This window comes from Homarus americanus, unplaced genomic scaffold (assembly GCF_018991925.1).
Source record: "Homarus americanus isolate GMGI-L3 unplaced genomic scaffold, GMGI_Hamer_2.0 scaffold2539, whole genome shotgun sequence".
Lineage (NCBI taxonomy): Eukaryota > Metazoa > Arthropoda > Malacostraca > Decapoda > Nephropidae > Homarus > Homarus americanus.
This window is the reverse complement of record NW_024725489.1, coordinates 7,415,214-7,442,996: the sequence shown is the minus strand read 5'-3', so window position 1 is coordinate 7,442,996 and position 27,783 is coordinate 7,415,214. Positions and strand designations below refer to the sequence as shown.

The 27,783-nt window shown below is 44.6% G+C and overlaps 1 protein-coding gene across 1 annotated transcript; it reads left to right on the top strand.

The window, feature by feature from the left end:
* The first annotated feature begins 9,817 nt into the window (after positions 1-9,817).
* LOC121865126 (alpha-amylase-like) lies at positions 9,818-27,783 on the top strand. The gene is made up of 3 exons (XM_042364452.1): positions 9,818-9,933; positions 25,386-25,548; positions 27,610-27,783. Exons 1-3 carry the CDS (start codon positions 9,818-9,820, stop codon positions 27,763-27,765), a joined length of 435 nt encoding a protein of 144 aa, XP_042220386.1. The 3' UTR covers positions 27,766-27,783.

Genomic DNA, 27,783 nt, shown 5'->3' with positions numbered 1-27,783 from the left:
GTAAGAGTTGTGAATAACACTTTGACTTAACACTTGAATTACGTGTCTGACTTCTCTGTTCAAGTGGTAGTAATCAACTACCTTCTTTTGGCGTGAAAGGAGTGAGAGCGAGCTGGCTGTTTTGATTAATCAGCTGACCTGTGCTCAATCTTTGAGAGAGTTGCAAGCCCAGCTGTCTGTGTTAACAACATGTTGACTCACTTGGTGACTAAGTTGGTGTTATTCATTTGGGTGAATATTTATATAAAGCAAAGGTGCTGTTACATCTGTTTTACTTGCTAATTCTTTTCTAAGTTATTTTCTAAGTATTTCTTTCAATTTTTCTATTTAGTTTGGTATTTCAATATTCTTTACCTTTCGTTTCTATATCTGTATATTTTTCTTTCAATGTCATTATTTGTTTCTTATATTTTCCTCTTACTTCTTTCAGTATTTATCAGTGCTCTGTTATATTCTATTCAATTGATTAACCTGAGAAAACCATATAATTCTTTAACAACACCTATTGGTATAATTATTACACATACATGGTAGACTACCACCACCCAGGCTTTTATTAGAATATTGTAATGACCACGGTCGTACACGTCAGTTAACGTAAAATCAGACGATTCATATTACGCTCAATAGCCCACAAAACATGTAGCTATGCCTTCTTTATTGAGTCTACCATCTGAAGCGTCCATTTTCTCTGACTTCCTGAAACCAACCCCTCTATAAAGGTAATTTGAACGTGAGAGAGAACACCATTGTTTTGAGTCAACTTAAATATGTCTGATTACAGTTAAAACATTCAAGATCCCTTGTGAGTGATGTTGAAAGCTTCAGTTGCCTTTATTGTTAGTAACACTGGTTAAGTAAGTGAGTGTCGAGTCTGCCAGTATGAATAGCATCCCGTGATATTGTCCCTGGGGATAGCCATGAATTTCCAATTGCTACTGAAGTTCGATTATTTTGATTCCCAAACATCAGAGAATCTGACGTTTGTAGTTTAGTTATTGTCAGTTGCCTATTTAAGAAAGTCATTAATCTCCTGAAAGAACATGTCAAACTTCTTATCTCCAAAATCTCAACTTATACCTATAGAGGTCCTTGTCTAGAAATCCCACTTATGTTGTGGGAATGACGTTAACAGCGTGTGTATTTGACGTCCATTTCACTTTTTCCTGGCAAGCTCAATCTCTGATTAGATTATAAAAATAGACATAAGAAATTCACCTGACCCATGGCATTGATTTTCATAGTTAAATGTGCAGCAACTGAGTTGAATGTAGTTTCTGTCATTGCGTGATTTGATTTTCATAGTTAAATGTGCAGCAACTGAGTTGAATGTAGTTTCTGTCATTGCGTGATTAGCCTTTCTGGCATGTGTACAGCACAGGCCTGAGTTTCCAGTTGGCTGTATATAAACTCATGAACAAGGGGCAGTGTCACATCTCTGATGCTGTCCATCATATCTCAGGTATGTGTGCATTCTCACGCCCGCCATATTAAGTCAGTTTAACTTAGCGAATTTTGTGAATATTAGTGCTCATGTTGTAACAGTGAAAGAAATAATATAACATAAATATCATCTGTCGTTGCCAGACGAAAGATTGTTTGTGATTGAGTTAATTTTGTCACATCTTTGACGCTGTCCATAATATCTCAGGCACTGTCTGTGTTGCCACCATAACCGAGGTTCGGTAGCCACCTATGGACAAGATGGTCATGGAAGGATGTCTTTAATATGGCAAGCTTAGAATCGGAGGACACGAGCACCCAGGGAACACTGTGCTAAGATCCTGCAGCGAGTCTAACCCCGGGCGCTGATGGCGAGCTAGCTTCAACTGTTGTGCAGTAAACAACCCCCGCGCCCACTGGGCTCAGTATTGTCTGGTTCATTGATCTTCGTTATATGTACTGAGCAGTGTTGGTATCCCATGTTGAGTAGTGAACCTATAAGTATTGGTATTACCAGTAATACCGTGTTATCGGGGCTGTTGGAGTACATCCTCCATATGTACTACCAGCTGAATCCTACCTATTATTGTTGTACCTGATTGGGGATAATTAGCAGACATATAGTTATTCCATATTGAGTATTGACCCATAAATATTGATATGACCAGTTTGTTATGAGTTGTGAGTACATTCTTCATATGTACTACCAACTGAGTTCTAGTTAAAGTGCCATGTTGTTCATTCCAAAATAACATGATTTGCGAAACAAAATCTTAATTTGGGATATTGTCAAGTGTGTCATATAACCATCTGTATTGGCAATGGAATAATATAACAGTTGTTTAATGATGTAATAAGTAATGGAAGATCTATTTCATGAATTGTAAAGTAAGACCTATGTGGTCCAGTCTTGTCTGAGTGTACTTAATTAACATCTTGTTCACTCTTTATGTTAATAAATATTGAATCAGTAAGCTACGAGTATCACCGCTCTATTCCTTATACCCATTGGTTCTCAGAAAATAACTATTGTAACTCACGTGCCTAGAAGCTAGCTAGCATGCTTCCTAACAGTTCAGATATGTCATATTCTAATAAAAGTCTGGGTGGTGGCAGGCTACCGTGGTGAGCATAATAAGTGTTATAGTAAGAATGACATGGTTTCTCAGATTAGTCCATGGTATGGAATATTACCATGGAATAAAAATAAATTGAGAGAATGAAAAGATTACTAGAAAATATAGATATGAAGCAAGAATATAAGTATATAAATATGAAATAATAAAAATATGAAAGAGGATAATGAAAAACTCCCCCCACCCCCTTTCCAATATAACAGGTATCATTAAAGTTTTAGGTAGCATGGTAGCCGGTCTTAGGCACGTGGGTTACAGTGTTTATTTTATGAGAAGCAATTGGTAGAATGGAAGGAGCGCTGATACTCACAATATACTAAATCAATATTTATTTACATCAAATGTGAATAGCATGATAATTTGGACCTTTATCCACAGCACAAAAATAGGTTCAATCACTGATTACTTTACTGCAACACTCAGACAAGAATGGACCACTAGGTCATACTTTATAAGTAACAAAATAGATCGTCAATTATTGTTACAAAATTAAACAACTGTATTATTATTTATTTGATAATAAACTTTGGTCATACTTGCTAATATTGCAGTGATATTAAACATTACTTATAACATCATGTTATTTCTGAATGAACAACATGGAAACATGTAGCCTACCAGATCTCAGTTGGGAGTACACTTGGATTGTTTGCTCACAACTCATATAACCAATCTAATACTGGTATTTATTTCTGTTAATCATCCCCAATTATGTAGAAGAACACTACTAGTGTTTACAACAACAGAAAAGTGAAGTGTGTTCTTAGCGTCGGTTGGACTCTGGTGTGCGGGACTAGTGAAGCTCATCCACCCGTGGCTCGCTCCTAGCGTGTCACTCTCTCTGAATTTAATCTCGCTGAATTAGAAACATCCTGCTTTGGACATCTCGCTGGTAGGCAGATACTGGTCACTGGTAGCTGCGGGGATTCGGCAACAACACACCGTGCCTGAGATATAATGAAAGAGCGTCAGAAAAGTCTAAAATAAATTCAAATACGTTTCTTCTTTTCTTTTATCCTCTTCACCACTGATTGGCTCGTTAGCCGATTGGTCGATCGGTCACGTCTCTGACCACTTTTCCTTCTCTTTTATCCTCTTCACCAAAAGATCGGCTCGTTAGCAGCTTGGGCGATCGGTCACGTCTCTGTCACGCACTGTTAGCAAGTACTGGGCATGCACCGGCTCCTAAATGTACCTGAACCCGCTCCAGTGTTGGTCAAGTCTTGTCTTGAAAGAGCTCACACTCGGTGCCGTCACAACACTCTCTGGTAGGTTGTTCCAAGAGTTTACAACCCTCACTCCGAAAAAGTTTGCCCTCACAGTTTTCTGGATTTGCGGCTTCTTCAATCTTGAGCTGTGACCCCTTGTGGGGCGAGCGTCCGCCAGCTCCAAGTAAGGACACTCGACTGAGTGCTGCCCCTTGAGATGCTTGTACACCTCAATTAGGTCACACCCTTGCCCGTCAGCAGTATAAGCTAGGCAAGTTCAGGGACTCCAATCTCTCAGGGTAGCGGAGGTGCCGAAGGGCAGGCACCAGTCTGGTGGCCCTCCTTTGAACATTTTCAACTAACTGACAGTCCCAAGCATATCTCGGGGACCAGATGGGGTGACAGTACTCGAGATGGGAAAGCACTTCACTCTTGAAAATCGTTACAAGGGACAGACCGTCTAGATATCTGAACGACCTTCTCATAAGACCTAATATTTTATTTGCCTGATTTACCTTCTTCTCGCAATGGCCCGAGAACTTCAGCTCATTGTCAACATACACACCTACGTCCTTCTCACATTCAGTCTCAAATAGTGCAGTTTCTTCATCCCGTTGGGACATATGATACGCCTCCTTACCGTTGGTACGCCCTAGGTGCATCCTCTTACACTTCGTGACATTGAATCTCAGCAGCCATTTCTTCGACCATTCTTGGAGCCCTCAGAGGTCCTTCTGCAGCTCTTCACAGTCCGCTTGGTTCTTGATTTCCCGAAATAACTTGGCGTCATCGACAAACATTTGTATGGAGGAGTGTACAACGTCAGGCATGTCATTTATGAAACAAACAAACAACAGCGGGCCCAATACACTGCCCTGTGGTACCCCGCTTGTGACAGGTACGGATGATGATTTCGTGCCATTAATCACCACACACTGCTTGCGTTTATGTAGAAAGTCTTCTATCCACGCTAGGACATTTCCGCGAATTCCGTATCCTTCCAGTTGATTTTCAGCCTTTCGTGGGGTACACTGTAGAAAGCCTTGGCAAAATCTAAGTAAATATTGTCGATATTTCCACCCCGTTCCAGAATATGGGTCCAAATATCCAATACCTTGAGCAATTGTGTTAAGCAGGAGCGCCCCGGCACAAAACCGTGTTGGCAATCCTATACAAGGTTGTTTCGTAGTAGATGTTTCATTGCGACATCTCTGATAATACTCTCAAGTACTCTACATATTATGCTGGTCAGGCTCACCGGTCTATAGTTGTTCGTGGAGTGACGATCGCCCTTCTTGAAGATAGGACTCACATAAGCCACTTTCCATTCACTGGGGACCTTTTGTTCATCCAGGCATTTACAAAACAGGATCTTCAGGGGCTCGGCAAGCTCGTTGTACAACTCTCTTAGCACTCTAGGATGCACCATGTCAGGGCTGGGACTCTTATGGACCTTTAGCTTTGACAGTTTATTTCTAATACCCTCTTCTGTGAACACAATGTGGGTCAGCATTGTGTGGACCCTTCTGTCCTCAAACACAGGAAGATTAATCGCATCCTCCCTTGTGAACACCGAGGAAAAGAAGCTGTTCAATGCCTTAGCTTTATCCTGGTCAGAATCTGCGTAACTTCCATCTTCAAGCCTCAGGTCTGATACTCCTACTCGCGTTTTTAATTTCGACTTTGCATAGCGGTAAAACGCCTTTGGGTTTGACTTGACCTCGCTTGCAACCAGCCTCTGGAACTCCTTTTCAGTTCTTCTACACTCTGTCTTTGCTTGGTTTCTGGCTCTTGTATACATCTTCTTGTCCTGCTCATCGTTTGATCCAACCCACGCCTTGAATTTCTGGATTTTCTTCTGTACTTTATCGACTGCCGCGTGGTTCATGTGTAGGGATACCCTCGTTTTCCTAGAGGCACTGGGTTTAGTCTTGGGTATATATATATTTATCGATCAAATGGGTCACTTTGCTAGTTATAATATTCAGCATAGTGTGTGCGTTCTTGTGCCTTGACGAGTCAGGCCAGCTGATACCCCTCATCTCTTCCCTCATCCCATTTTAATTTCCCTTTTAATATTTGCACCTTAGCCTGGCCTTATCCTGAACTAGGAAACAGTTAAATCTGAATGACAACACTATATGGTGACTGGTGCCAACTGGGGCAAGGTGTTCCAGTTTGGCCACCATACCCTCCTCGTTTGTTATGATGAGGTCTACTGGCTTGGGTGTTTGCTCCCCTCTGTAATGTGTCGGGTCTCTAACATGTTGGAACAGAAAATTATCTCTCAGAGTTTCTACAAAAAGAGTAGCAGGGTTATTCAAGTCATTTGGGGTGGACTCGTTTCTCCAGTCGATGTCGCCATAGTTAAAGTTCCCCATGATAAGGAGGTGGCTAGGGTTGAGCATTGCCGCGTTGTCTATTAAGGCTCTTAAGTTCCTTTGATTTAGTGGGCCACAGTTTGGGGATCCGTAGATACACCCTACGATATAAGTCCCCTCCCTTTAATTTAATTTTACACCACTTGGAGCTCTTCAAAAACATACTCTCTCCCTGTACCCTTGCCTGGCTGGATCTAAGGTCTTGACTGTACAATAAATTTATTCGCTCATAATTTAAAATTCCCTGAGCATCCTGAAAATTTTAAATAATACCCGAGTCCCTAAGCGAGTACACAAAAGGAAACCGAAGGACTAAAACATCCTGAAGTGAATAGAGAACGGACATCTCTACTGGCAAACTCAAACGTTTCACATGTTTTGTGGGCGCTGTAGCGTAATATGAATAATTAAGTGTTGAACGGACAAACTGCACAAACGTGACCATGATACACGGACCCTCCTTTTCATCAGAAAATTCCAATACCTTTTCTTTAATGCAGCGTTGTACTCAGGTCTTTCTGTATAGTGTCACAGTCTCCCTTATGCTGTAACATATGTATAATCAGGATAGGGAAATAGAGCATTTACATAAAAAGTATATTAAACAATAATGGTTCCACACGTGCTGATAGCTTCCACAAAGTTTACATTAATATCAGGCTTATATCTTAATACAACAATATGCTCTCTCTCTACTTTACAAATATGCTTCACACATAGATTACAATATCTTATTTCTACCAGAAAACACTGGAATACCCTTGTAACCTCTGGGTTTTTTCACGATACAAAATACAATGTCCTTCACCAATAATATCCAGAGAGAGAGAGAGAGAGAGAGAGCTTCTTCTCCATGTTCCAATACGATTTCACTAACTTATCCACGTTTTGTTTACATTCTTCATTTAAACCACTGCAATATTCTCACATTGAAAACTGTTTCACAAAATCATATACTAATTTTTACCGCTGGACAGCGGTAATCATCGGAGTGATAAGAGTAGTGAAAGTAATGGGGAGTGATAGGAATTAATTTTGTTATGTACTACGCGACTAGACGCTGGCGAGTCAGCTCGTGTCTTAATGAGGAACAAGGCGTGTATATGCTGAATTCACTTGACGTTCACCCAGGCGGGCCAGGCCCCTGGACGATAACATACGGCAGTACCTAGCAACTGATCGCCTTAAACTCACCAAAGGCTCTCTGGTCCAAGCCAAACCTGCAACACGTAAGTGTGGAAAAAATATTGTGTTTCATTGTGGACGTGAAGAATATTAATTGAGTAACTTCTTGACTATATGCAGCTTATGTTGTGTTTCCTATTAAGATAATGTACTCACTTGTGCTAATATTGGGTGAATGTATTCATATATGATATGTCACTGAACCTTCAGTTTCCCTCTTGTAAATTGATTATTTGTATTTGACAGGTTTGATCGAAATAAACTGTATCGAGTTGACGAGGCAGGTTAATCTCCTTACCGGGCGTTCATAATGATGTTCTTTAATCATATCAGTTACTAAAACATCACAAATCAGAATAACAAAACATATATCACAAACTTAAGAAGACTTTAACTTTCACAGTGATTATAGGATTATAGGGTGTCAAGAGAAAACGAGACACTTAATGGGATAACTGAGGAAAACATAAGTACATAACAATAGTAAAAAGTAATTTTTATTAACCTCAGAATATATGTTAATATCAAGTGCACATGGCTGCCAAGAGACCTCAAAAAAGCCCGTGATATAGATCAGATTTCAAACACTTTTGTGAAGGGGGACTTACCGCCCCCCCCAAAAAAAAAAATGATAAAAAAAATAAAATAATAACTCAACTGGGTGGGCACTCTGTGCTCTCCATATTCCTCCACCCACAACTTCGTTCAACAGTATAGAGACATTACAGGTATATGGTTCAACGTGTATATAAAGAATGCAGGTATATAGTCCAAAATGTATATAGACAATGCAGGTATATAGTTCAACATGTATGTATACAACGCAGGTATACAGTTCAACATGTATATAGATAACGCAGGTATATAGTTCAACATGTATATATACAACGCAGGTATACAGTTCAACATGTATATAGATAACGCAGGTATATAGTTTAACATGTATATATGCAACGCAGGTATACAGTTCAACATGTATATAGATAATGCAGGTATATAGTCCAACATGTATATATACAACGCAGGTATACAGTTCAACATGTATATATACAACGCAGGTATATAGTTCAACATGTAAATAGATAACGCAGGTATATAGTTCAACATGTATGTAGACAACGCAGGTATACAGTTCAACATGTATATAGATAATGCAGGTATATAGTCCAACATGTATATAGTTCAACGCATATACAGTTCAACATGTATATAAAGAACGCAAATATAAAGTTCAACAACTTCAACATGTATAAAGACAACATGTATAAAGACAACGCAGGTATACAGTTCAGCATGTATAAAGACCCAGTTATTTTCTCTTTCCCAATAAAATACAAGTATATATGAAGTGGTTATTTTCTTAACTTTATCATAAATTTTGACCATTTTCTGTGAAAGCGTTGGTTTTCTTTGAACTCTTTGGTTCAAGACAAACTAAAGCAAATTACCTTGACATTGAATACCTTCCCCAGGGTGAGAATTGAGGTTAGTCAGTACAGTACACTCGTCCATCAAGATTTTAACATTATAATGAGGGTAATTGATGTAGTTATGGTTGTAGAGTTTAGCTGTGACTGTTAAACCCCTCGTCTTAACGTTTGATGCAAGTGGATTCAGTAGGCCAGACAGTTGGGATACATTGTGGGGTTTCGTGATGTTATCTCACACTCAGGATAGGTTGGAGAAAGGAAACTCACAATGCGCTTTCTGTATACATATTGCATTGGATGTACAGTGCAGCTTGGTGCTGGGAAGTGGCAGAGTGGTTACAAGCGTGGAGTAGAGAACTGGTTGGTGAGGTGCGTGCTCAGAGGAGGTTGTAGGGTTATGAGATTTTGGTTCACAATCAGGATGGGATGGAGAAAGAAAACTCACAATGTGCTCTCTGTATACATATTGTATTGGATATACAATGCAGCTTGTTGCTGGGTAGGTAGCATGGTAATAAGCGTTGAGTAGAGAGAGCTGGGTGGTGAGGGTGCCCAGAGGAGGGACACGCGGCTTGAGGACGCCAAGGTCGCTGGCGGGAACGGCAGCCGCCAGGCTGGCGCGGAGGAGGAGGTGTTGCTTGCTGGTGGCACTGGGTAGAAAAGAGAGACTAGTTGCGTGCTTGTTAGGCAGGCGGCGCTAGTAGCCGACCTTAGACCACGAGGCGTTGGCGGGGAATTCTAAAAGGGGTAGGCTAGTCAGCGACAAACGGCAGTTGTAGTGGTAGGGAAAAATTTCCACTACAACATTACACTTAATAAAGCCTAGCCCAGGTCCACTCGCCACAGTCTTCAATTTACAAACTTCATCTAAATCAAACCTTAGAATATATCAATAGTCGAAGTGATAAGATGATTGTAAAACTTCTACTTTTATACTTTTACTGTACCAAGCGGTTAATGAGCCGATCGGTCTACAGCTGCTAGGGACTCTGAAGAAGTGTGTCAAAGAGATGGCAACTAGCAGACCTACTGTTATGGGAGAGGAGGAACAACTAGAACGTTTCCAAAGCAGGAACAACATAATAGTTTATGGAGTCTCTGAGAGCCAGTCGGAAGAAGCTGAGAGTAGGAAAACACACGACAAGATGAAGTTTGAAAATATTTGTACAGAGGCCCTGAACAAGCTATCCCCCCCATGTCATGATCGTGATAATGGCGAACCTGAAAACCTTAAGGATTCATATTACGCTCAAACGTCCACAAAACCTTCTGAGTCCCCCAGTGGAAACGTCCCCCGTTTTCTCTGTTTCCCCGTCTTTGTTTGTAGGGAACTTTGAATATAATCCACGGATTTCGTAGCAGACGCTGTATGTTGGGACCTGTTGCCATCCAACCCTTTGTAATCAATTTAATTTTGCTTTTGATAGCTGAGTCAGAGCATTGTTAGTGAAGATAATAGTAGGGAATGAAACTGAGTTTATAGTCTCAGTTTCAACGTCAGAGTGTACAGTAAATTAATTCATCGGAATAGAAGTAGGTGGACTCCTGGCCTATTTTGAGTGAGGGCGCCAGAGTTGCCAACTTAGCGACTTTGTAGCTAGATCTAGAGCTTTTTGTTTTTTTCTAGCGACATTTTAGAGCGATTTGCGACTTGTCGCAAATCTAGAGATATCCACAGAAATCTAGCGACTTTCTGGATACTTTTGGACTGTCCATGAAAACTCAGTTTTCCTAATTTCGAGCCATAATATATAGCAACGGGGTTACAGGGACAATAAATAATAAGAAAAGTTTAATACATTTGAACGGGTCGTGGTACAGAAGGAGGGACACGTCTATTTCCTGATCACTTGATGTCAGCCCGTCCATGGCTAATGTTGCCGTGTCGTCATTTATTTGTCTATTACCTTCGCCTTTGTAGCACCTGGGTAACTTACCTTTTTGTCAGATATGCAATATGAATTTCATTAATACGCTAAATTTTAAAGAATATTGGCAAAACATCTTATAGAATTAATTCTATCAAGCCTGCGTGGTTCCAAACTTGTCATCAGTGCGAGTTCAATCCCTACCATTACTAACCAACACATGATGGCGTTCATTATCCCAACCACAGTACTATCAGTCACGACATTAAAAACTACGCTCTGCTACCATTTGTAACCGGTCGGAATTTACTGGACTTTAATTTCTCACTTGACTTGGGGTTTATTAAAAATTAATAGATGGTAATGGCAGTGGAAGCGCCCCTTTGAGAAAAATCCCGAACCAGCACAAGAACACTTAAATCTACTAAACAAAATGAATTGTCCGTGACCCGTGGAAGGATAGCGTCTGTGACTGGGATGAATGAGACACACTGTAAAATTTAGACACTTATATTCCCTCCAACACTACAAACACAATCAAATAATGGTACACCAATATGCGCACCTCTTAACTTAAACTTAAAACACTACTCTGGGGAATAAAAGTTATACATGATATAGAAATTATTAGAAACACAGGCAACAATAAATTTGAAGTATTAAGAAATGTTGCTTGCACACATGAACAGGCCTTAAGGGCTTTCACAAAATAATATCAGTCACTTAGGAAATGGTATTAAAAATAAGAAATTAACTACTCTACAATGAATAGGCCTTAAGGGCTTTCAACAAAATAATATCAGTCACTGAGGAAATGGTAATAAAAAATAAGAAATTAAATACTCTACAATGAATAGGCCTTAAGGGCTTTCAACAAAATAATATCAGTCACTGAGGAAATGGTAATAAAAAATAAGAAATTAAATACTCTACAATGAATAGGCCTTAAGGGCTTTCAACAAAATTATAGCACCCCAACAGATGCACACTTCCTAACCTAACTTAACCACTACTCTGGGGAACAAGGTTATACCTGAGATCAGAATTATGAAGAACAATTAGATGCATTAAAAGAATCAAATCACAGGATCACTCTGGTTCCACTTAATGGCACAAACATTCAAAAACAATACTATCAAAATTATTTAGGACTATTAAACTACACACGTCAAGATAATATCAGTCTGAGGAATGGTGTTAACTACACCCGTAATAAGGGAGGGAAGATGTTCCTCTAGGTATCTCCTAGAGACCTAGACTCACGGTCTCAGTGTGTGACCATTAGTTTACTCAGATAGCCTCAGTGTACTCCCAGTGCGTCCATAAAGCGGAAGGGAGTGAGCCAATCAGACCTTGTACAGTTGAGAGAAACTTTAGCTTCCCGTTAGCAAGAGGGTTTCACTAAGCTGCTCGGGACATGTGGTGTTGTGCACCCGAGTGGTAAGAACTGATCACCCACTGTGGATGCTGGTCCCGTCGTTTTAGTTGTCGGAAGCACTCGTTCACTCAAGAGATCCTTTGCTACCCCGCTAAACAGTGACAGGCCTACACTGATCGGTCCAATGGCGACAATCGCCACCCTCAATCATCAACGGCAGTCTCAAACGGCAGTCAATCTCTCGCAGTCAACTCCGGTCAACTCCGGTCAACTCCAGTCAAGTGGGTTCTGACGGAAACCCTGAAATGAACTCACTGTTAGCTCTAGTTTACTTTACCACTGCCCTATCTAACCCTGTCTGAGATCGAATGAGACTTACTTGTTATACTGCAATAGCGCAGCACAGGTGACTAGGCCACGTGACTATTTCTGATGGACGCGCGGAACGTCTTGTCTGTGTGAATGCTCTCCGGGACTGGGCCTAGCCAGCGTCGCGTCTCCCCAAGGCGCTAGCTTGGGCCTACGTGATATATTTTCCGCCTAACTAATAACTCCTTGGGACACCCGTAACATTATTCAGACTGCTAAACGATCTATAATAATTTCAAATTCAATAATAGTCCCTTAACTTCATGAATCGCATCATTATTAATTCGGTAAATCACATTTAATATCATATAGGCCTAGTTCCGCAATCTCTCGCTACGAGCAGGCAGCGCTCCCTCCCCTCAGATGACCTTGAACGCTCAGTATCACTCATGGCGGGGCATTTGAAATTACTCTGAAATTTCTGAATATTATATATATATATATATATATATATATATATATATATAAAGAAAATGCCATTGTGATTTTCCTTTCTCACCTCCATCCTGGTTGCGAGATCTCCCTTATTGTACGTGTGTATGTGGCCAGAACAAAGAGAATTGACATGCACAAAGAGAAATTAGACAACTGGCCACATACACAACGCCGCAGTTGCACCCCACTCTAGAAGATCGTTACGAAGGACGGACCGTCTAGACATCTGAACTACCTTCTTATAAGACCTACTTATTTATTTACCTGATTCACCTTCTTCTCACAATGGCTCGAGAACTTTGGTTCATTGTCAGCATATACACACAGGTCCTTTTTCACTTTCGGTTTCTATATATGCAGTTTTTTCGTTCCGTTGGAATATGTTGTTGATGCACAGTGCACCATATACCTGCATTGTCTATACTGTATACATATTGTGAGAGGTTGGAGTCATAGACCACGTTCTTTGTAGACTTTATTCTAACAGCGTCAGCTGGTGACTGGCAACCGGGCGCTGCCAAAGACAAGCCCCCATCTCAACATGGGAAAACATATCGTACGATGGTACAATCTTACATCTCCCCCCCAAGTTAAAAGGAAATGACAATGCACATTTGAACTAACAAAAGGAAAACAATGCATTCATAAAAACAACAATAATGCAGGAAAAACCAGTCAAACAAAGGAAAAAAAAACAAAAAAAAACCCTCTAAACTGATTTTACATCACATACACTACACCACGTAGTCCGTCAACCAGCCCGGAGGCCTACGGCCTCTCCTGGGCCTGGCCGCGCTCGACTGGGGAGGGGCCGTGGGTGCGAAGGAGGGCGCGGGTGCGGAGGGCACAGCAGAAGGGGGGCCAGGAGGCACAGCTTGGTGCACCACCGGAGTAGTAGGCACAGGTGTGGAGCCGTTTCGCAGGTGGCGTCTGTTGCGGATGGACACCCTGCCACTGCCACTCAACCTGACGGCATACTGCCTGTGAGGGCGGGCTTCCACCACTATGCCTGTCCTGTCCCAGAGCTTGGTAGCTGCGTCCTGCACACACACCTGCGTGCCTACGACTAGGGGAGCCAGCTGGCGGGATACCTCCCTCCGCGACAGGACCCCATCCTGGGTTTCGGCCAAGCGCACCTCCCTCATACGAAGTGCCCGCCGCCAGTGCTGGTCCACCTTATAGTGCTGTCCGGCCACGGGAACGCCGTCACGGAGCTGGTGGCCGGTGGCAAGTTGGGCGGGCGACTTGTTCACCCCCCCGCAGAGGCGTGTTCAGGTACTGGAGGAGGGCCTGGGATGTCCTATCGCAGTCCAGGCTACCCCCGGGCCCAGTGTTATCCCTGAGGAGCCTCTTGGCAGCCTTGACCCCAGCCTCTGCCCTGCCATTGGATTGGGGGAAGTGGGCCGACGAGAGGCGCACCTCGACCCCCCATGACTTGAGGAAATCTGTCATCTCAAGGCTGGCAAGGTTGGTACCTCCATCCGTGGAGATCTGCTCAGGTACCCCCCACCTCGTGAAGTAGGCCCGCAGACTGGCGATGATTTTTCCAGAGGTGGCCTCGTTGGGGAAGTGGGCGATCTCCAGCCAACCTGTCAGTCGGTCAGCATATGCTAGGTACGTGCGGCCCTGCAGGTGGAACAAATCGGCCACCACTTGTTGAAAGGGATAGTCTGGCGCTGGGGTCAGAACCAACGACTCCGGAGGCTGGGAAGGGGCGTGGGTCTCGCAAGCAGCACACCGGGACCGATGATACTGCAGGTCACCCTCCATGCCAGGCCAATAGACAGACTGCCGGGCCCGCCTGAGCATTGAGTCGAGGCCCTGGTGCCCCACATGCAGGTTAACGGCGACCCGGTGGCGGAGGGAGTCGGGGATGACAAGGCGCACGCAGCCCTGGTCAAAGGTGTAGGTGACCAAACCCCTGACCACAGCCAACCTGTCCCTCACCGAGAAGTACGGGCGCAGACAGGCCACCTCCTGTGACTTGTGGGGGTGCCAGTCGCCCGCCAGCACCCTCGACACTAGAATCTGGTACACTGGGTCGTCCGCAGCCGCTTTGCACACTGTGTCTTCGTCCATAGTGATGCACCCATCCTGATCCAGTGCTGCGATTGTGACTGCACACACTGCAGCGCACAGGTCCTCCTCTTGGTCCATGTCCTCCGCATCAGGCGCCGCCCTGAGGGAGGGGAAGCGGGATAGGGCGTCAGCTGCACAGTTCCGCTTCCCTGGCAAGTATTTGACCGTGAATCGGTACTGCAGGGTCTTCTCCTTGAGCCTGAACAGGCGCGGATTCGCCACATCCGTGAGGGCTCTGTCCCCTAGCAAGCCAACTAAGGGGCGGTGGTCCGTCACCAGAATGAGGTTCGGGCAGCCAAGGAGGAACAGCCTGGCCTTGCGCAGGCACCACACCACAGCCAGGGCCTCCCCTTCTACTGCAGCATAACCGGCCTCGGCCGTGCTCAGATGTCGGCTACCACACAGAGCCAACCGCCACCCTCCTCTGCAGCAGAAGGGCGTCTCTGGAGAGGCACAGGCACAGTATTGTTGCAGGACGACGAAGCCGATGCCCTCCCTGCTCCAATCAGTGACAGCTGCCGTAGGCCTGGATTTGTCGTAGTACACCAAGCCGTCTCTGGCCAACTGACAGATGGTGTCCTGGGCCTGGCGAAACTTGAGCCGCAGCTGGTCGTCCCAATACACCTGCTTGCCCACTGGCTTCTTGAGGAGCTCACGGAAGGGCTCCATCACAGGTGCAGTGGCAAGGAAGGGAGCCAACTGGTTAACCAAGCCATGCCAGGACCTGATGTCAGTGATTGATGGCTGATCCGGCATGGGGAAGTCCTTGATGGCTGACAGACGTTGGGCAGTGGGCTGGTAGAGGTCCCACCCCAGGAGGAAACCCACAAACTCGGCTTCTCTCCTGCAGAACAAGAACTTTTCTGGTTTCAGCGTGATACCTGTGCGAGCGCAGGTCTCCAGAAAATCGTAAGTGTGCCAGAACGCCCCCTTCACACTGGAGTCATAGAGGAGAGTGTCATCCACGCACTTGTACTTGCGGGGCACATCCTGAATAGCGTCATCAAACCTCTTGGTGTAAGCATCTGACGCTGAGCAATGTCCCATGGGCGTCCTGCAGTATCGAAAACGTCCCCACGGCGTGATGAATGTGGTCAGGCGTCTACTCTCCTCCTCCAACTCCACTTGATGAAATCCCCAAAAGGCGTCGGCGACGGTTTTGAACGAGTGCACTGGCACCCCAGACACCATGTTGAAGTCCACAGTGCGCCTGGGCTGACCGTTTTTCTTGGCCACCACGACCATCCTGGCGCACCACTCCGTAGCCTCACCAGCAGGCACTGGCTGGATGACGCCTCTCCTGACGTCCTCCTCCAACTGGTCCTTCACCTCCGCTTCCCAGTGTTTCGGAACGGGAGCGGGTGTGTGACAGGCGTAGGGGGTCGTGCCGGGCGTCAGGTGGATACGGTGAGGGGGACCAGTCATGACTGGCAGTGGGGACCTGCTGGTGTTGAATGCGGTAGACGAAAAGTGCGTGAGTAGCCATGCCTCCAGCCTGGCCACATTCTCCTCCAAAGGAGGCAAGGGTATCTCAACTGGCCTCGGCGGGAAAAGGCTGCTCTCAGGTAAAGGGTTCGGAGGTAGATCGTCGGCAGTGTGCCGCGCCCCTCCATCGCTCACGGCAGCCACAGCACGTCTATGGAGCGGGAAGTCGACAGGCACCAAGTTGAGGCACTTGCAGGCCTCCAATGACAGATAGAGGGCCTTGGCTGTCTGCACGAAGTAGACCTCCTGGACGGTGGACCCCTCGTCCACACCGAGGCGGCAGGGGGCGGACCCCAGACACTTGAGCTGTTTGTTTGCCACGTCCCTTAGGCCATTACGGGCCCGAAGTTGCCCCGGACACAAACCGATGTCCCGGAGCAGGGATGCGCCTGCCACACACACCATAGCACCCGTGTCAGCTACAGCCAGCACAGGGGTGGCGGGGGAATTGCCCCCGGCCTGGGACACGAACACTTGTAACCTGGGGTGGCGGGATAGCTGGGCTGTTGCCACTGTAACAGCGCCTGACACATCCACAGGAGCACTTAGGGCTGACTTACTCCTACAACACCTTTTGAAGTGACCAACCTTACAGCAATTGCGACATGTAGCCCCACTTGCAGGGCAGTTACTTTTACCAGAGGCATGTGACATGCCGCAGTTACCACAGTGCGCGCGACTGGGGTGTCCAGGTCGGGCGGCAGCTACCTCGGACTCACCGGTGACGTCATCACCAACCGCCACTGCCTCCGCGGCTGTTCCCACCACTGCCTGGCCAGACGTACGACACAATACACCAGCATCTCTCACTGCTGCCTCAAATAACATGCATTTGTTTCTAAGCACTTCAACACTATTATAACTAGAGTACCCCTGGAAAATTTCCCTTTTCAACACTGGGTTACTCAGGCCCACCATAACTTTACGTAATAGCATGTACTCAGAGAGGTCGTTATCACAGGTGGGACATTTAAATTCACACTCCACTGCCTCTGCGAAGCATCCTTGAAAATACCTTTTCATGGGCTCCTCTTCACCTTGTTTGCTGTTGAAAAACTCGTTCCATTTCACAGCTTGGTTTGAAGATTGAAGAACCATTCCACTGATGGCGTCCAGGGCTTTTTTGGGCGAGAGCTGCTCCCACTGACCGCTGGGGTATCTCGAGTCAATCACCCTTTGGAGTGCAGGGATGCAGTTCAGGCGAATGTGGAGTGTGGCCACCAGTTGTGACCACCGGTTCAACAGCACCCATGACTCCATGGACCGCCTCCATGTCCTAAACGCAGCTGCTGGCATTTCTGCCTCACACTTCTCTGGTGCGACAGCTGCTGAGGGCTTCATGACCGGCATAGAAGCATGACCACCGCCAGCAACTAGAGATGCCATCTGAGCCATCAATGCACTCATGGCCTGCTGCTGGACGCACGTGGTGTTCCCAGCGGGTGTAGAGAATTCCTGGCGTCCCCTTGAGGGCGTCGAGAATCGTGGACGTGTAGGGGCCATGTCAGCGTTCTTGTCAGGGTTGTAATGGCGTGTCGGGCCCCGACATATCCTACTCACTGCGCCATGTGAGAGATTTGAGTCATAGACCACGTTCTTTGTAGACTTTATTCTAACAGCGTCAGCTGGTGACTGGCAACCGAGCGCTGCCAAAGACAAGCCCCCATCTCAACATGGGAAAACATATCGCACGTAGATGGTGTCAATCCTTACATACATATCAAAACACATATCAAAACATTTGTAAACTTGAATGAAGGGTTTACTTTATATTATTACTGTTATTATTATATGAAAAACTGTGGACAAAATTAATGATAAAATAAAACGTACTAAGACGACACGTCTTATTAGTATCATAACTGATCAATTTAACAAGACATTTCCTTTGGGTTATTTATCAAGTTTTCACAATCTTGTCAACTTGTTGCTGCCACAGTAATGAGATTCAACGGAAGACGTCTAGTTTAAATCATATTATTGTTATGCCAAGGCATAATTTCGTATTACAGTTTTGTAAACTAGGTGTTTTGATTGTGTTCTGTCCCATGCAGCAGTTATTTTCGTGTATATATTGATGCATTAATTATGTAAGAATATTATAGAATGCCTTGCATCATTTTCGTTATGATTTACTTATTATTGTAAGCCTAGATCATTCTAGAATTCTCCAGGCGTGTCTCGGTCCGACACCCAGCATCTGGACATCGCTAGAATGCCCTGGGCATCTGACGAACCACATATAAACACCCGTGGGTGGCATAGAGTCAGTCTCTCCTATATTTCACTTCTGGAGCTTTACGTTGTAATGTACCTTCTTGCACCCTCAGATCTAATGCTCTCTTCTCTCCTGTCACCAACCAACCAGGAGTCAGTCAATAGCTTCCATTCTTAGTGTACACTAGGGAGTGACAGTTTGGCAAAAGTTTTCAAAATCTAATTGCTTGGGTTGGATTATTTGTTTATCGGCCACGCTAATTCCGAATATGTTTGAGTTTTTTACATCATTGCATTAGAAGGTTTGTGGATACTTTTGGGTTTGGCATGAAAAACGCAAAAAAACTGTAAATAATAAAGGACTGGCAATGTGGCACAACCTGTTAAAATCAAGTTATTGAATTGGATTATTCGACTACTGTGTACACTGGTTCATAATATGCTATTGTTTTACAACTCAATGCGCTACAAATTATGCCGATATTTTTGCTGCAAGTCACCACATACGTATATTTCGAAAACCAGGGCCCAATATTACCAACGGCGTGGATAGATTCCGTGGAATGAATTCAGGACATTCCCGCTCATGGAACATTACCAAACTCCGTATATGTGCCAATGGCAGGCAAATGGCAATATTTACAGAGTTTGTTGAGGCTCCCTGGACGGGAATGCCCTGAATTTATTCCACGGAATCTATTCACGCCGATGGTAATATTCGTCCCAGGACTGATCAACGAATTCAGCCCAAGTAGCTTGACTTGGACAGTTAAGGACAAAATCTCAGTCCGTACTTTTGAATAAAATATTGTTCAATAGGTGGTGATATTGAAGTGCTGAAAGTTGTTTTTCTGTGTTGTTTTGCAGTTAGTTCAAAGGGCCGCCACCAAGATGGGTCGTCCTAAGATTAGCAACACTCAGCTGCGCCAGGGTAACAATAAGGTGTTCGGGGTTCGGATGCCTCTGCCATCTAACAAGTTGCCTCTGAACAAGGAAGTTGGAAGTGCCCTGGCTTATGAAGCAGAAAACGAGAGGTTAAGGAGAAGAACAAATGCTTTTGATTATATGGATGTCACCAACAAGGTGACTGAGAAGGTACTGGATGTGTATAGGAAGGCCACTGTCCCCACTATCTCTGAAATCAGGGTGAAAATGAGAGTCCACGACCTGTGGAGGATGCGGAGGGAGACGATGATGATGAAGGGAAATGGACAGAAACAGAAAAGGAAGAAAACGAAGAACGGGAAGCTGAAGATGAGGTTCGAGGATATAGCTGAGAAGTTGTTTGATGTGGCAGACGACAGCAAAGTGCACGAGCGAGAGAAAAGCTTCCTGGCAGCCCAGAGGAAACCGGGAAGGGAGGGCTGCATTGATGGCGTTGACAAAATTGTGACTGCCAAGCTGAAAGAAGAGAGGGAGAAGGAAGCGAAGAGGGCAAAGAAAAGGGCTGAGGAAGAGAGGAAAACTGAGAAGATGAGGTCAAAGAGTAAGGAGGAGATGGAGAGGATGTCGTGTAAAGTGTCGGCAGTGGATGACAGTGCTCAGGAAGATAGTGATTATAAGGATGTCAATGACAATGAGTTCAAGGCTATGGTCGACAGGAGAGCAAGATCAGAGAAAAGGAAAAGGGAGAAAGAAGCCGAGGACAGGATCGGAGAAACTGCTGACAGGTTCAAGGTATCCAATGATGCAGTGGCTCACATCGCAAACACCATCAGAGCTGCAGACAACATCATAACTGAAAGGGACAAGTCTAAAGTGACTAACTGGAAGAAAGTGGAGAGACGTATGTGGTGACTTGCAGCAAAAATATCGGCATAATTTGTAGCGCATTGAGTTGTGAAACAATAGCATATTATGAACCAGTGTACACAGTAGTCGAATAATCCAATTCAATAACTTGATTTTAACAGGTTGTGCCACATTGCCAGTCCCTTTATTATTTACAGTTTTTTCGCGTTTTTCATGCCAAACCCAAAAATATCCACAAACCTTTTAATGCAATGATGTAAAAAACTCAAACATATTCAGAATTAGCGTGGCCGATAGACAAATAATCCAACCCAAGCAATTGGGTGCAACTTTTTGCCCAACTGTCACTCCCTGGTGTGAATGACCATGCAGAACAACTGAAGACATTTTTTGTGCAAGTATTGTGGAATTGTTGTGATTAACATAAAGTGAGAAGACTAAGGAATTGTACACTGGTAGTGTGCTAACTATATATTCGAAGTGAGAAGTCCAGCTGTGAAGACATTACCCTGTTAACAGTGTTGTGAAGATTTAGTGTTTATTAAACAAGACTACAGTGCACGAGTATGTTTCACTGACCTGGTGGAAATCTACCTGCCTGTTGTTTGTCTGTACACTGATACCGATCGTCGGGAAATTACCGGAGACTGGCGGGACAGCCAGTGGTAATTCGACAACACTTGAGATATCTACTGCTTCTGTACATACGACCCTGGCCGCTAGTAACCCGTGGTGGAAGCTGGGTAAGCGGTGAAGGAAGAGGATCTTAACAATATTCTTTAGTGACGTGCTAGATATATTTTTTGTCTAATCACCAAAAAAATATAAGTTTAAATTCGGAGTTGACATCTTTAAGAATATTCAGTTTATAATTAATTATATACTTAGAAAGGCGCCATACAAGTTCATATTTAGCACATAGACTGGTCAGGTATACAAACTGTGAATCTATACGAATTATTCTCGAAGTGCAGAAATATAATACATGATCACTTCATTGTTTATAAATATAAAGCCATAGCCTATTTAAGCCTCATCCGGAGCATTATATAAATCTCTCAACTAAGAATTGTATTTTCCTGTTCATTTTCTTACGTAATTATAAAACTTCCCGCTATCGTCACTATTATCAGAGTTTTGTACATTTTTCTTGGATACGTCATTCATAACTGCATGTTCTCTTATATATTTTTCTGAATATCCTTAACAGTTTTCTTATCTCATTTGGGCGGGACATAATGGTGTCATGCTTAGGAAAGAGAGACCTTGTGTGTGTGTGTGTGTGTGTGTGTGTGTGTGTGTGTGTGTGTGTGTGTGTGTGTGTGTGTGTGTGTGTGTGTGTGTGTGTGTGTGTGTGTGTGTGTGTGTGTGTGTTAGTTTGTGTGTATGTGTGTGTTAGTGTGTGTGTTAGAATGCGTATGTGTGTGTATTACTATGTGTATGCAAGTGTTAGTATGTGTGTGCGTGTGTTTGTGGTGTAATGGTCAGCCTGCTCGTCTCTCAAGAGAGTGTACCCGGGTTCGATTCCCAGGCAGGGTGAAACTACGGACAAGTTTCTTTCGCCATTTGCCTCCTGTCTACCCAGCAGTAATTGGGGACCTAGAAGTTAATCGATTTGCGGATCGTGTTCCGGGGTAATGGTTAGCCAGTGCAGTTGGTGAGTTATCCGGTCTTCTCGGAATATTCCTTGACACTGGGTCATGCCACTCGTTAACTCAGGGTGTGGTTTTTGTGTTGGCGACAGCTTCTACACCTTAAACAAATTCACGCCTAGGTGGCTTTTGGGCCGGCCATCCTCGTTACACGAGGGGCAACCATTATCTGTGTGTGTTAGTATGTGCGTGTGATAAAGTTAGTGTGTGTGTGCGCCAGGTGCCAGTAATTAATATTTATATACACAACATGTTCTCATCAACAGGCTGATGATGCACGTGTTGGGGAGGAAGATGATGTGTGTTATGGGGTCACAGTGGCACCTGACCTGTACTGTCCTGGTGGCTGCTGGTGTCCTGAGGATGTCTGTCTGTCTGTGTAGAGAGGCTTTGTTAAGTGAGCCATTTAACACAATAATGGTATTAATTATTAGCGATTAAACACCTTTTTTTCTTTGTTAATTTTTGAGATGAATCACTTAACGATGATCCACGTAACAGTATTTAAAGCCGTAGTTGTCACACGTATGTTGCGTCGTACAGGCTGGGGGGGTGTGTGATGCTGGGGTGGAGGGGTGACTGGGATGGGGGGTGGTGGGGGTTGAGGTGTGGCTGGGGTGGTGTGGCTATGGTGGGGGGTGTAGCATAACAAGGTCGTATTGAGGGTGAGTGCAGGAGACTCTATCACCCATCACCTGTTGTCTCCCACCTGCCTCACTCGCTACCACATGTTATAGCGACAATTTGGTCACTGTCACAAGCTACTACATCATTGGTCGACAACAGAAGCTCTTTGATGGTGATTGGTGTCTCGTGGCTAAACCCTTCGCTATACCACTATTAATATTTTATTTGAATTGTGAGAGACACACACACACCTGACATGGTTCATTGTGTATATTTATGGCTGTGTTGATAAATACTTTGTCTCTTATCTCTTTATAACATATTTTTTCTTGTAATGGAGGAGAGTTGAGGGAGGAGAGGGGAGGAGGTTGAGGGCGGATGGGGAGGAAGGTGTGGGGGGAGAGGTAGGAGGGTGAGGGAGGAGAAGGAAAGAGGGTAAGGGAGGAGAGGGAAGGAGGATGAGGGAGGAGAGGGAAAGAGGGAGAGCGAGGGAGATTAGGGTCAGGGAGAATAGTGTTTCCTCGTGTTATCTGTTGCTGCTGCTGTAAACTCGTCAGCTGCACACAGGTAAACAGACGAGAAGCTTGGAGGGACGGGTGAAGGAGGGGCGGGGTGGAAAGGAATGACGGATGAAAAGGGTTGAGGGACGGGAGGAAGGAATGAGGGATGGAAAAGAGTGAAGGGTGGAAAAGAGTGAGGGAGCGGAGGAGGGAATGATGGAGAGGAGTGAGGGAGGGGAGAGGAAGGAATGAGGAGGGTAGGAGGGGTTGTGTGATTGGTGGGAAGCACAGCGTGACACAGCCGCCCCCATATAAGCACAGCTCCCCGTACAGACTCTCATAGCACACACAGAAGCCATCATGGGGAGACACTATGGTGGTTTACACTCCTGTCCTTCACCTATCCACCTGTCTCCTGTCCACCTATCCTCCCTGTCCACCTGGCCCTCCTGTCTCTGTCCTCCTGTCTGTCTGTCCCTCCCCTGTCTACCACCAGCCCTCCTGTCTATCTGTCCTCCTATCCACCTGTCCCTCCCTGTCCACCTGTCCCTCCCTGTCCACCTGTCCCTCCCTGTCTGTCTATCCCTCCCTGTCTACCTGTCCCTCCCTGTCTATCTGTCCCTCCCTGTCTACCTGTCCCTCTCTGTCCACCTGTCCCTCTCTGTCCACCTGTTCCTCTCTGTCCACCTTTCCGTCCCTGTACACCTGCCCTTATTTTCTAACTTAACCTAACCTAGCCTAACCTAACCTAACCTAACCTGAACTTTACCTAACCTAAGCAATGCTAACCCGAGCTAACCTGACTTAAGAAGAAAGATCTTGGCGTTGTGATAGATCAGTCAGTGACGGCGGCGCAACAAGTGAAGAAAGTAAACCGAGATCTGGGAATTATAAAGCGTACCTTTCAATACAAAGATAGGAAAATGCTCCTTCAAATCTCAAGTAAGTCCCAGTCTGGATTAATGTATACAGCCTCAGGCATGGAAATTCTACCTCCAGATAGATCTACTATTCCCAGAAAAGCTGCAACACAGAGCGACCAATATGATTCCGGAACTATGTCATCTCGTTTATCCAAATTGACTGAGGGCCTTAGGACTAACAAACCCCCAGACAAGACACACCTGGGCAGATCTTAATGATACATTCAAAATCATCAACGTGATGGAAAACGTGAACCCGGGACACTTGTTTGTGATGTCACGCAGCACCAATACGAGTGAAAATAACTACCAGCTCGTCAAATTATCATGCAGAACCATCATAAGGAAATACTTTTTCACGCAGAGGCTGATAGAACTATGGCACTGTCAACCAGCCCAAGCTTCCACAGCTTGGGCTGGTTGACAGTGCCATGTACTGGGCTTCAAAATAGGCCTTGACGATACTCTCAAGAGCAATGGAGGGATCCTACAGAGGCCACTGGCCCTCTTCACCCACCTTGGCCACCTATAGTGGGTGGCCATTAAATAAATAAGGCAGGTAAAGGTAAAAATGTCCCCAGCACCGCCATGACACAAATACAAATACAGTTTCACGTACAGATACAGTCACCCAAAAAAGTCCTGTCGCGAACCACGATTCAGACTCGTGAACCCGAAGCAGTAGACACTGAGACATTATTCTGTCCATAAATGCTTCGAATTCAAGAGTCTGAATCTCGGGGTTCATGGTTCGCGACAGGACTTTTTTGGGTGACTGTACAGGAGACAAGTACCACCCATAGTACCGTAAAGTGGCTAACGAGGCAATCAGTGGTTACACGACAAGGAAACACACACATGGGGAGTGAATCTTCTCAGCCGTCAATCAGTGTTGGTTGCTTCACACATCACCTGGATATATAAACACCACGACACACAGGCAGCCAACACAGTGTACTTGTATGGCGAATTTACTAAATAAATATCTGTGTGTATCGTAGAGAGTGTGTGAGGTGTAGAGGCGGCAGCAGGGGGTGAGAGCGTCATGCCAGCCCTTTATGGTGCGCTGTTTACAAATAGGAAAACAGTGCATCTTGGTGGAGTGGGGAGGAGGAGGCCAGGCGGTGAAGCAGGCAGAGGAGAAGGAAGGAAGGCAGGGTGTGTGTGTGAGAGAGAGGGGGGAGGTGATGGAGATGTGGATATAGCGGAAATTTGTAAAGTGGAAGAGAGGAAGGTGGAGAGAGTACTATATGTTTACATTGTTTATATACCTGCACTATATACATTATGGAGATATTTATGATGTTGATGTTTCAGGTTGATGTTAGTGGCGGCAGTGGGCGTGGTCTTGGCGATAGGTTACGACACGCCCACCTGTGACGAACGCCAGACCATCGTTCACCTGTTTGAGTGGAAGTGGTCTGACATTGCTGCCGAGTGTGAGAGATTCCTGGGTCAGGCCGGCTACTGTGCTGTCCAGGTGGGTGACACACACTCACACACAGGCACACGCACACACACACACAAGATACAGACTGACAAGCAGACGATATTTTATTGTGCTTATTTTTCAAGACTTATTTTTAAAGTTGAATTTTTATTAATCTACCGGGGTTTAAACTGATCAGTTTTTAATGAAAGGATTTTGATAATGTTGGTATTTTTATTGAGACTTACTGATGAGTTGTTGACAGGTGTTGCCAAGAGTGAGTGTGTGTGTGTGTGTGTGTGTTTAACAGGTGTTGCCACGTGTGTGTTTAACAGATGTTGTCAAGTGTGTGTGTGTGTGACAGGTGTTGCCAAGTGTGTGTATGCGTTGACAGCTGTTGTCTTATATTCCACCTATTAATATACACGTGAGTAGTTGACATATAACGAATTACTTCTCTTAGTAACAGATGTAACAGTATGCCACAGTAATGGGGAGAACATGATATCTCTTCTTTTACCAACTGTGTCTCTGTTGAGGTGACTGTTACTGTGAATATAACAGTTACTTGTGAAACTGCCATATGTGTAACAACCTTCCTGGGTTGTCACCACTTGTAGCAATCACTTGTGAAGCACGTTACCTTATATTTTAGACAAACTAAAATATAGATCAAAGTTTATTGGATCTTCTGTAGTGAAATCCATTATGTTCCTTGTTTGTATTTATTATAAAAGGTTTTATGTATACAATGAAAGACAAAAGTCGTGTCGTGAAATTTGGTGTAAACATATGCCGAAGGGCTAAACTTTTGGTGCACTCTGCCTTGTGGTAGGGAGCTCTCATAATGCTTCACGAGTTATATTTAATCTTCTGACAAAACCACGACACGACTTTTGTCTTTGATTGTACACTTTCCAAAATGATTATCACCGTAATTTAACCACTGTAGCTATGAGTGTTAAATGCAGACGAAGGCTATGTTAAATAGCTCTGCTAAGTACGTCCTGTTGATGAGATAGTTGAGTAAGGTGAGTAGGGACCCATTGAGGGAAGAACGGAAATATATCGGACGTCCTCCCTCGAGGGAAAACAGAACCATCCACAATGGCTCTCAATGACGTCTCCCTGAGACGTCACTTAATCCTTAAGCTCAGCACTAAGTGATGTGACTTCCCGTGGGCACACCTTATCACGTGCTTTGAACATGCTACCTCATAGCTAGTGGAAAGTTACAGGGGATGATGGAGTATATAAGTCTAATGTAATTAACTCATTTATATAAATGCTTCCGCCTATAAGGCAAGGGTAATACAGACAGGTGTTGCCAAGTGTGTGTGTGTGTGTGTGTGTGACAGGTGTTGTCTTATATTCCACCTACTAATATGCACGTGCGAACATAAGAACATAAGAACATAAGAATGGTGGAAACTGCAGAGGGGCTATTGGCCCATACTGGACAGTCCCATTTTCACCCAACCTCTATTGCTCATATAAGCATCCAACCTATGTTTGGAGCTATCCAGCGTATTCGAGTTAATGATGACATTTGGTAACTTTTTCCATTCATCCACTACGCTGTTTCCAAACCAATATTTACCTATTTCGGGCCTATATCTAAATTTGTCTAATTTAATACCAATGTTACGAGTTCGCTCTTGGTTGGAAAGTTTGAGTACCTTTATAATGTCCCCTTTGTTTAGCCCTGACTTCCATTTATACACCTCTATCATGACGCCCCTCGCTCTACGTCTCTCGAGGGAGTGCAAATTAAGATGCTTTAATCTGTCTCTATACTCAAGGTTCCTAATGCCCGGGATTAGTCTTGTTATTCTCCTGTGAATTCTTTCCAAGGATTCTATATCCATTTTATAATACGGTGACCAGAATTGAACTGCGTAATCCAGGTGAGGTTTCACAAGCGCAAGATATAGTCTTAAGGTGACCTCGCTAGTCTTATAACTAACACTCCTTTGTATGAACCCAGGTGTTGCCAAGTGTGTGTGTGTGTGTGTGTGAGTGAAAAGTGTTACCAAGCGTGTGTGTATGTGTGTGTGACAGGTGTTGTTTTATATTCCACCTACTAATATAGTACACGTGTGTGGTTGACAGGTGTCGCCGCCCATGGAACACGTGTTGGCTTCAGAGGACGGGTACCCCTGGTGGCAGCGCTACCAACCAGTTTCCTACCAGCTGGAATCTCGCTCAGGCACCAGGACCGAGTTTATTGATATGGTGCAGAGATGTAACGCTGTCGGTGTGAGGTGAGAGATGAGAGGTGGGCTG